Source organism: Scylla paramamosain, chromosome 1 (genome assembly GCF_035594125.1).
Source record: "Scylla paramamosain isolate STU-SP2022 chromosome 1, ASM3559412v1, whole genome shotgun sequence".
Lineage (NCBI taxonomy): Eukaryota > Metazoa > Arthropoda > Malacostraca > Decapoda > Portunidae > Scylla > Scylla paramamosain.
The window spans coordinates 10,284,145-10,295,541 of NC_087151.1; the positions used below are offsets into that span (position 1 = coordinate 10,284,145).

At 38.4% G+C, this 11,397-nt stretch overlaps 1 protein-coding gene across 6 annotated transcripts; it reads left to right on the forward strand.

Annotated features, from left to right (window-relative positions):
- Positions 1-142: 142 nt before the first annotated feature.
- On the forward strand, positions 143-10,035 carry LOC135100179 (beta-1,3-galactosyltransferase 6-like). 6 transcript variants are annotated; one of them, XM_064003127.1, is made up of 3 exons: positions 143-515; positions 1,184-1,326; positions 2,707-10,035. In XM_064003127.1, the coding sequence occupies exon 3, from the start codon at positions 2,727-2,729 to the stop codon at positions 3,771-3,773; it is 1,047 nt and encodes a 348-aa protein (XP_063859197.1). In that variant the 5' UTR covers positions 143-515; positions 1,184-1,326; positions 2,707-2,726; the 3' UTR covers positions 3,774-10,035. The 6 variants fall into 6 exon arrangements, with proteins under 6 accessions (XP_063859197.1, XP_063859198.1, XP_063859199.1 ...); XM_064003128.1 differs by having other exon boundaries at positions 1,184-1,308; XM_064003129.1 differs by having other exon boundaries at positions 1,184-1,303.
- Positions 10,036-11,397: the final 1,362 nt, after the last annotated feature.

The following is an 11,397-nucleotide window of genomic DNA, read 5'->3' on the forward strand; positions in this document are numbered from 1 at the left end:
TTTACAAATACGAAAAATAATAATAAAAATAATAATACAACACGAGAAAAAGAAAAGAGAAAAATCAACATGTATTTTTAAACTCATGAATACTGAAAACATATTAGAACTTTTTCCCACTTACAGAATGATAGACATGCAATAGATTTTATACACACGTCCCTTAAGGCACCTAAACAAACAGACAGCGTTTTGACACCACACACTACTTGCCACTCCCTGACACGTTTCTTGCCTGTACTGGGGCTCCATATCCTGTTCCCCTACACATATCTTGTCGCCTGCACTTGGGAGGAGACCATCACACGCCCTGGAGATGACAGAGAGGGTGTGAGGAGACCACGTAATGATCGTGTCTATCTGTGTGCTTGTTTCTCTCTTCCTTTCACTGCCACCAACACTGTCACGACCCAGCTTGACCTGATTGTATGTCCGTCGCTTTCATTGCCACCACCACCACCACCTGAATGGCATGCACGTGCAGGGATGGTGTGTTCTGCAGTACATTATTATTTGTGAGTAACCATGTGTATTCTTGTGAGAGGCGTGTAATTTGACTCGTTTAAACTTTATGCTAGGTAGTCTCTTATATGTTTGATTTTGTTCTGTTTTGTTGTACTCCTTTACATGTTCATTCATTTGTTTATTTGTTTATTTATTTATTTGGTTTTGTGTGATGAAATGTTTCACTACTTAGTTTCTTTATAGTGTTTGGTACAGATTGGTAGTCAGTATTTGTCTTCAGCAATTATGGAATCATTTACACGTCTTTATTTATTATTTTTTTTATTTTTTCTCTTATGGTTGTTTTGTGTGGTGAAACTTTTGGATATTTAGTTTATAATCTGTGGTAGAGATTGGTGGTTGGTGTATATTTTCAGCCATCAATCATTTACAGTAATTGTTTATTTATTTATTTTTTTTATATATTTTTTTTTTACTTTATGGTTGTTTAGTGTGATGAATTTGCTGACCTCTTTGTGTCTTACTCTGATGGATGAAACTGTGTATTTATCTTGGGGGTTTATGAATCATGCACAGTTCCTTCTTATATGTCTTGTAATAGTAATTTTTGTCCTAATTGTAATTTTTCTAGTATATCTTAAATGCCCTAAGGTGTCTTCTTCAGTTCTTTGCAAGCGCCTCGGAAACAAGCATTTTCCAACACATTCCTTTTGCACAGGTCGCCTGGGAGCTTAGGAACTTACAACTACCCAGGGCTGCCTAAGGTCTTGCGAGAATTGTGGGTGGGCAGCAGAGCAGAGCAAAAGACACAGCCACTCGCAGGCAGCAATGCAAACATGTTAGGTGAAAACAAGCCAATGTGTGTGTATCATTTTCAATAAAATTTTGAACATACAGAATTATCTGCATACAAGTCAGTCATGAGTGAAAACCATTATTAAAACCATGTAGCGTGAATTGTTTCAAATTGCTTACAATGAACGTCAAACAGTCAAGTCTTCCAGCAGTGTGCAGTATTCTGGCAGGGCAGGTAAAGGTGTCTGAATGGGTTTCCTGTCTTGGGCCATGACTTCCAACATATCATTGTGTTCTGGTACAATGCCTCAATGTAGTGTGAGGTCAGGATTGATACAACCAATTCATGCTAAAATACTCTGCAGAGTGGCTTATATTTGCACAAGTGATGAAGTAGGACAGGTCTGAAGAAGCAATACATGGAATAGAATGTTCCCTTAACATGGCAGAATCTGAGGACTGAAGCAAGGGACCTCGCTCTCACCTCTGTGAATGACCTGTTACCTGGACAGCTGCTAGAAGTGCTCCTTACATCACAGTTCCCCTTACTCCATAATCACTAATAATAGACCATATTTCGTTATATTATAATACTTGCAGTCTGTCTAGATAAACTAGGATAATAAACAGGGATATCTAATAGATGGAACGCAGCCAAAATGCAAAAATAGCGTGAAAATACCAGCAAAGTAATACTTTGACATTTCATTTCATAACTGGTATATATACAGTATCATGCAGCAAGTTTTACAAGCTATATTTGGCCAACATCAGACATCATTTTGGTCCGGAATGTCTTAACCAGGCTACTGCGTATTACTTTATGCCTCTTCTTTAAATGTAACAACCATTAAAAAAGAATAACGAGTGTGTCTGCCTGTCTCTCCTTTGATCAGAAAAAAAACAAAGGATTGGCCCTATATGATTTCTCTCATTCAACTGACAATATCACAAGGCCTGGAAGACTGTACACTTCTAAATAGTTTAAACTTCAAGCAGTGAGTGGTTAAGGCTGCTGTTGTCTCTGTGAGGGACACATTACAAATGAACTGTAGGACACTTTTTCCTTGGGTAGCACTGAAGAAGACACCTCTAACTGCTATGTAGAATAACATTTTCCAAACACATTCTCCCCAAATAAATAACAGTTGCAATGGTAATGATCTACATGACAAAGAAGTGGTGTATATGTAATGCTGCCAAAAAAGGTTTTATTTGCCAGAATGAAACTGGCATTATTTCATGGTAATACCCTTAATCCCACACAGCAGCCTTGGGAGTTTGTTTGCAAAGAGTGAATTATACAATCATATAATTCCTTGTTTTTGACCATATTTGTACATTTTTATGCTACTGTATACTCTTCTCTTTGAACATAGATGTTTGCAAAGATTGGGTAATGCTACTGTATCATTCTTGTCTTTAACCACACACTCTTCCCCTCAGGTAATGTGAATGTATAAAACATGATGCGGCGTGGCGGTGGCTTCTGGTTGTGCCGACGGCCTCTGCTGAGTGCTGTGCAGGTGCTGGCTTGTGTGGGGGCTTTCATGCTGGGCAGCCTCATGACCCTCATGTCCATTGACCCCATGAGGTGCGACATACATCAGTGCACAGAGAAGATTAAACGCACTGATGTGGAAGACGTCAATAGCTGGCTGGGCATGTGGGGTAAAGGTAACAGGGGTGCAGAGAAGAGTGTGTTCCTTGTGATTGTTATGCTGAGTGCCCCCGCCAACAAGGAGCATAGAGAAGTTATACGGCAGACATGGCTCAGTGAGGAAAAGGCAGACACCCTTCACTTCTTTGTAATAGGAACTGGTAGCCTGAATGAAGACCTCAATGTCTCAGTGTTGGCTGAGCAGAAGAAACATGGGGATCTGATGCTACTGAGTAACGTGATGGACTCGTACCAGGCACTGACCAAGAAGCTCCTGGCGAGTCTTGTATATGTTCATTACAATGTTAAGTTTAGGTTCTTAATGAAATGTGATGATGACACTTATATTCGCTTGACAGAGCTGCACAAGGAGCTCAAGAGTGTTCCATACAAGCAGCGCCTGTACTGGGGTTTCTTTGATGGTAGAGCATCACCAAAGAAGAGTGGCCCCTGGAAAGAGGAGGCCTGGGTTTTATGTGATAGGTATTTGCCATATGCCCTTGGAGGAGGCTACATCCTCTCATCTGATATTGTAAACTTTGTTGCAAGCAACTCAAAGTACTTGAAGCTGTTCAGAAATGAAGATGTTTCTCTTGGGACATGGCTGGCCCCTCTGGACCTACACAGAGTTCATGATGTGAGGTTTGACACAGAATACAAGTCGAGAGGGTGCAACAATAAGTACCTGGTATCTCACAAGCAGAGCACTCTACACATGCAGGAAAAGTTTAATTCCTTGAAGACCTTAGGAAGGATGTGTCGTGAACAGTTTCAAGTTCGAAAGTCATATAATTACAATTGGAATGCACTGCCTTCACAGTGCTGCATCAGGAATGATTCTTCATTACCCTAATCTGCCTACAGAGCATTATGGTGATGGAAATCATTGTACAGACCTCTTCAGTACTTGTGCAATACGTTAATTCATGGCTAAGTAATATGTTGTCACCTGTCAATCTATGACCCTTGTGACTATAAGTCATAGGATGGAAGAGATTCTGAGAAAAAATAGTAATCCTATCTGTCTATTTATCAGGCTGAGATCATCTGAAAGAATGATAGCCAAGAGAATTGTATGAAGGAGAAAACAGAGGAGGGATTTTCAGTTGCCTCGCTCTTTCCCTTTCATTTGCCTTTTACAGATTGGAAGAAATACGAATAGTGAGGGATAACTTAGCTTCATGCCAAGGAAATGTACCACAGATGCAACACTTAGCTTGAAAATCTTGGTTGAGAAGTAGAGAGAAAGTAAAAAGATATAGCACTCTGTTTGTAGACTTGGAGAATGCTTATGACAGGATGCCAAGAGAGAAGTTGTGGTACTGTATGAATGTGATGAAAGGCATGTATGACAACAGTGTAATAGCAGTGAAGTGTGCAGCTGGAATGACTCAGGGTTTCAAGATGGAAATGGGATTGCACCAAAGATCAACTTCGTCTTTTTTTCTTTGCAGTGGTGAGATTAGACAGGAATTTCTCTAGATAGTGGTATTTGTATAGCATGATGAGTGGTGAGAGAAATTTAAGGCAATGCTGGTGAAATAGAGATTGTACTGGAGAGACCGTCAGATGACACTCCCTCACTCATCCAATCACTGCTGAGCTTGTCTGTAGTTTGGCTATGCTCAGTTTAGTCATCAGTCATTCAAAAGAAACACTGCTGTTCCTTATGTGCGCCTCAACACTGTATCAGTGAATTTCCATCAACACTTGGAGAACAGGGAGTAACTAGACCTCAGAATATTCCTTGAGTTTATTGTGAGTGTGCTAGCTTAAGGGAAAGGGCCTCCTTGTGGCCTTCTGCTGGACAGCTGTCCCTTGAGGTGTTGGACTATGTTCCTCATCCCAAGGAACCAGCAAGCACTTTCCCTTCGATAGCAGTTCATCTGTAGTGGCCGCTGTCTTGTCAATTTTCAAATTCTTTGTCAATCATAGCTTCTACAGTGGCAGTGTTTGATACAGGTGATAAGAGGCTCACATGTCTGGTATGTTGGAAGGTGTTTGCAAATTTTCTTGGACAGAATGTCCATCATCAAGTCTTCCATGATGTTGAAGGGGCTGCTCTAGGTGCCGAGAGCCGGAAGGTGAGGTGGGACCCTAAGGAGCTGGCCATGAAGGTTGTATTTGAGGCTCAGTATCCTGGGGTCTGCAACATCAATAATTTAATTAGGGACTGAGTGCTACCACACCGTTCTCTTGAGGCAATTAAGGGGTTTTGCCAAGTTGCTTCCTACAAGACCTGGGTCTGTGAGGTGTCCTTAGAGCCTCAGAGTACTGCATGCTGGTGGCCTTGAGTCACACCTCATCTGATATTCCATCTACCAACGATCTAATATCTCCAACAACATCTTGGAGTTCTTTCTCCGGTGATCCCCAGCCACTTCCTGAGGAGGCAGTCCTTGCTTGCATGCAGTTAACATCAGAAGCCCTCAGCATTTCCATCCCTTCCTACATAGACAAAGTGGAACACTAACTTGACCAATGGTGCCTACTGTGTGCTTATGCCTATGAACCACCGGAAAATGGTAAGCAGACCAGCATGATCCAGGATAAAATATAGAAGAAAGAAGCTGGCATGTAATCTGGTAGAGGATATGAAGCTTCAATTTAAATGGAAGAGTCCAGCCATCACTGCATTATGTCACATTGACATTGCCATATCCACTTAAGGATTCACAAAAGTGGATCTTAAGATCTACTGATAATGTTGAAAAGCAAAATACACTTCACATGATACTTATCTCCGAAAAAGGTATTGGTTATAGTGTTGTGGCTTTCTGCATCTAACCTTGAGGTTTTCTTTGTTTATGTCACTGTTTTGGTATATGCCATTGTGCATTTAGTGTCCTGAGTAGCCTCCTTTCAGCACAGAAGCAATTTTGTAACTGGAGCATCTGAAGGACCTGCATCATACTTATGAATAGATAAATAATGTAATTTTGCAATAATGATAAAGAGGAATTATTGAAGTAAACCAGTGTCACAAGTATTAATGACATACTCATATTACTGAAATTGTACTTGTCTGGAAATTGAGGATGCACAATGCTTTTCAGATCAATAAGATTATAGTATAAGATTTTTAGAAAAGTGAATAAAAGCATAAACTACAAAAAAGGATGAGACTTACCCTTTGAGTAATCATGTCCACACTGATATCACAGGTCTTCACATGATGTTAAGTTGGTTATCACTGTGTGATCCCAGCTCACATTTGAAACAGCCTTGGAAGAATTCTCATTTCATAATTTTGTGTGACTTTCCATCACATCCAATGGCCCTATAATTTGTTGCAATTCAATATTTAAATAAATTTTCAGGTATATATCTAATTTTGATATTTTTAGTCAAGTAATACCCATGATTTGCAGACAGAAATTATAGACATAAATGACTAGGTATTACATATAGAGAAGGAAGAGAGACGTACGAGTGGAGAATGGGAAGAAAATAAAGAGTGGATGTTTGAGTGACATCAAGAAATGCAGCCTCCTATATTGAACTGTTGAAATCTGGAATGATTTGAAGGAAGACGTGGTTGCAGCAAACAGTGTAAACATGTTTAAAGGGAAACTGAATAAATGTGGATATGGAGACAGGACAAAATGAGCTTTGGCTTGTGCCCTGTACAACACACACACACACACACACACACACACACACACACACACACACACACACACACACACACACACACACACACACACACACACACACACACAGTTCTCTTTCTCTTACTTTTTTTTTTTTTTCTTTTGAGGCCTCTGATTTCTTTAGAATTGAAACAGTAAGTGAATTTTCATGGAGTATTTTTTATTCATTTATCTATTTTTTTCTTTATTTTTCTTCCTTTTCTTTTGCTAAAGGACTATTCATGCATCTCTTGAATTTGCATTTGTATGGTAAACTTGCCATATGGCAGGCTTATTGTATAACATGTCATTCAATGAATACATCTTGGTTTTATGTGCCATGCCTTATACAAAGAGAGAGAGCCAAGTCATTATAAGGTGATACATTGCTTTCCAGATTCATGAAGTGATTTCCGTAGCAACTTTAGTGACTGTATTGACTGTGGTGTTGTAGCAAGTGATAGCTTCTTGTAGTACAGTACATATTAGCTCTTGCTAGAATATGAAAGACTTCAACGGAGAGTAAATTGCAACAGACCGTCTTTCTAGTACTTGATGTGGATAACATTACAGTAGTCATACTCCTTTGATTTCTTGGTCATAAAATGTTTTACCTGTCTTCTTATTTCTATATGTATTATATTTGATTTTTCAATTTTTTGTGAATGAGTAAGAGAGAGAGAGAGAGAGAGAGAGGAAATGTTTAATTAAATGATTGGTCTAGGATAGTGATGCAAAACAAAAAAAACGCTTGTTTTTTATTTTTTTTATCATGAAGCCAAAAAAAATTGTTTTTTTTATTTATTTTTTTAAGGAGCCAAATTATTTTTGTTATGCTTTAATACAGCAACTATAGTAGTTCCACAAGCCCTTCAAGCTTTTATGTAATAGAATTAGAACCATATGAACTGCTGAAATACTAGTACTTAAATGATACAACCAATTTTTACTTTGCTTACTATAGTAGTTTAATGGAATACAAGTTATACAATGGGCATACATGATGCATATAATGATATATCTTTCCCATAATCTAAGATATAAAAGGATAGTGAAAAGAAAGTACAATAGTGTAAAGATTCACTGATGTGAATAATGTTATCTATTCTGTATGTTGGAGAGTTACAGTGTGGTACGGTACTGGTACCTTTTAACTGATATGGTATTAGACTGGTACTGTACAGGTTCTCACAAGCTGCCTGTTTGGCTGCCTCTTGGGCAGTCTACTCTGCACAGTTATTCAGAGATCACCTGAGTCTAGCTGGGGAAGGATAAGTTATATCTTTCTGTGTGGAAATGAGCTGGGAGTAGGAAACAGAATATAAGCCATACCGGCAGAACTGAAAATGCCAGATAGAAAAAAGACAGCAGTTACAGCTCTATTTAAAGATGAAGAGGGTAGGTGACAGTGTGGTTGTATAGTTATGGACTTAAGGTGCTTAGTTATCTAGCCTGAAGGTCAGAGGTTTGACCTCTACCAACTGTAACATAATGTAGGGAATGTATTTAATTTTTTCTAATACTTAAACCAACGTTCCTGTCATGTTATAGAGGAAACTATTGGTTTTTACTCCTTTGAGGACTGCCAGAATGTCTGACCCAAAAAATATAAATTTTTGGCATAGAAAATAGTATGGGACATATCACTCTCTCTCTGTACAGGGAAAGCAAAAAAAAAAAAAAAAAAATTTCTGAAAAAAAATAAATAAATGAAAAAACTTCTTTAATCACTAGTCTAGGATCAATATGATAAATCCTCTTATCTGTTCATGAGTTGTTAGCCTTAAGAGGTATGTCTTGCCAGGGTATTTAAGTGATGATTTATTTTTAAGATTAAGCATCTGTGATACTACATTTTTAAATGCCACCACTGTCTGATGCAGCACTTAACCACACCTCTGTCCTAGAGAAAGCAACAATCCAGTATTGGGCTGTGCTCAGGCATGAGTTGCATTGTGTAATATGTATTATATGCACAACAGCATCAAGTGGCATAATTAAATAATAAATTGTAGTTTGTTATTTTGAAATGACAGGGTCTTGAAATGCTCATGTATTTTCATGATTGACTCTATGGTATACAGACATAGTTGGTTTTAGTACAAAATAACATTCCTATGTTGAATTTTTTATATATTTGCAAAATTCTACTGTGATTATTTAATGAACATAGTATAGTTCTAATGGAATCAATCACTTATGCATATGACAAATTTACCTAAAGTTTTATTACTGGTCACCAATACATACACATTTCATATTGATTACAAGAAGACTTATGCACAATGTGTATCTGTTCAGAGTACTGTCACATCAGTGAGAAGCACAGTTGTATGGAAACACTCCACTGTGTTCCTCACCTTGACAACTACACTCACACTCACACTTATTTTATATGATGTGACATCAGGTTGTAGAAGATGGCATAAAGACTGATTGTAACACTTGAGGGATGACAAGTGTTCATGATAGTGACATACTGTGAGGCTTTTTCTCCTATAAAGGATATTTTTCATTGGTTAAAGAAAGGCATTTTGTTCAAGCACTTAGAAAATGATTGTTCGGACAATGAGGCCGTCCCTGTGTGTACAGCAAGATATTTTTCATGTTATTGTTTTCATTTCATTCACTTGCCACATGGGTATGTGATACTTGTTTATGGTTGAAAAAAAGTCGTGATGCATATCTCATTAAGTCATTACTTGCAAGTCAAATACTTAACTTGAGGTTACTTCAGCCTCAAACTTCCACTTTCATTGATGTTTCCATTACTGAATGTTATGCTGACTGTACTGTACTATACTGTTTTCACTGAGTATAACTAGATTTGTAACAGCTTCTCTTGGGTCTTCTGTGAGCAGTTGTTGGGTACTGCTGGATTCTGAGATGTTGATGATTTCTCTCAGAAGTTGACAACATAAAACTTATTTATTCCCATGTTCATAACTAAAAAAAAAGTGAAGGTGGGAGCACAGGCTATAACTGTGTGTGGTCTTGACACTCATTTCTGTCTCACTGGCCTTTGAGCATTTCATAACTGACCATTCAGAACTACTGAATAAATGGCTGGCTATTATAACTTATCAAACTCAATGTCTCAAGTAAACTCAGAGCCGTGCACTCACTCAGCATAATTTGTGGAAACTATGTTGTGAAGGTGGGAGCACAGGCTATAACTGTGTGTGGTCTTGACACTCATTTCTGTCTCACTGGCCTTTGAGCATTTCATAACTGACCATTCAGAACTACTGAATAAATGGCTGGCTATTATAACTTATCAAACTCAATGTCTCAAGTAAACTCAGAGCCGTGCACTCACTCAGCATAATTTGTGGAAACTATGTTGATATAATCAAAGTTGATGTACATTATTTCATTTCTATTTATTTATTAGCTTTTTGTAATGTTCTAGTCCATTCAGGTGAGTCAAGAACTCCCTCCTTACATTTTAAATAATCAATAAAATATTTATTTGAGCATCCATTCAGCGTTCTCAAATCCTTAAAGTTGACTTCACAAGAGTGGCTTTAGTCAGTATATGTACTAAGTGCTTGCACCTTACCTAGTCAAACTCTTTCAACTCTGTCTATCAACATTTACCTTTCCCTCTTCCTGGAAGTTTGCCTACATTCAGCCTGTTCCTAAAATGGGTGACTGTTCTAATTCCTCAAACTACCATCCTATTGCTTTAATTTCCTGCCTATCTAAAGTTTTTGAATCTATCCTCAACAGGAAGATTCTTAAACATCTAACACTTCATGACCTTCTATCTGATCACCAATATGGGTTCCGTCAAGGCCATTCGACTGGTGATCTGGCTTTCCTTATCAAGTCTTATCAAGTCTTTTAGAGATTTTGGTGAAACTTTTCTTGTTGCCTTAGACATACCAAAAGCTTTTGATAGAGTCTGGGACAAAGCTTTGATTTCCAAACTACCCTCCTAAGGCCTCAACTGGTGATCTGGCTTTCCTTATCAAGTCTTGGTCATCCTCTTTTAGGGATTTTGGTGAAACTTTTCCTGTTGCCTTAGACATATCAAAAGCTTTTAATAGTCTGAGACAAAGCTTTGATTTCTAAACTAGCCTCCTATGGCTTCTATCCTTCTCTCTGTAACTTCATCTCTGACCGTTTTATTGCTGCTGTGATAAAAGGTCACTGTTCTCCTAAATCTATTAAGTGGTGTTCCACAGGGTTCTGTCTTATCACCCACTCTCTTCCTATTATTCATCAATGATCTTCTAAACCAAACTTCTTGTCCTATCCACGCCTACACTGATGATACCAACCTGCACTTTTCCATACCTTTTCATAGACCTCCAACCCTTCAAGAAGTAAACAGTTTACACAGGGAAGCCATAGAATGCCTGACTTCTGATCTTTTTAAAATTTCTGATTGGGGCAGAGCAAACTTAGTACTGTTCACTGCCTCAAAAACTCAATTCCTTCATCTGTCAACTTGACACAACCATCTAGTATTGTTCACTGCCCCAAAAACTCAATTCCTCCATCTATATTAACTTGACACAACGTTCCAGACAGCTATCCCCTCTTCTTCAGACACTCAGCTATCCCCCTCTTCTACACTGAACATCCTCAGTCTGCCCTCTACTTATAATCTAAACTGGAAACCTCACATCTCGTCTCTAGCTAAAACAGCTTCTATGAAATAAAGCTTTCTGAGTTGTCTATGCCAGTTTTTCTCTAGCTCTGTACAGGGGCCTTATTCAGCCATATATGGAGTATGCTTCATATGTATGGGGGTGGTTCCATTTATACCATTCTTCTAGATGTTGTAGAATCAAACGCTTTTCTTCTCGTCAACTCCTCTCCTCTAACTGACTGCCT

Coding starts and splice junctions, on each gene's coding strand:
- LOC135100179 (XM_064003127.1), top strand. CDS start 2,727: ATGATGCGGCGTGGCGGTGGCTTCTGGTTGTGCCGACGGCCTCTGCTG.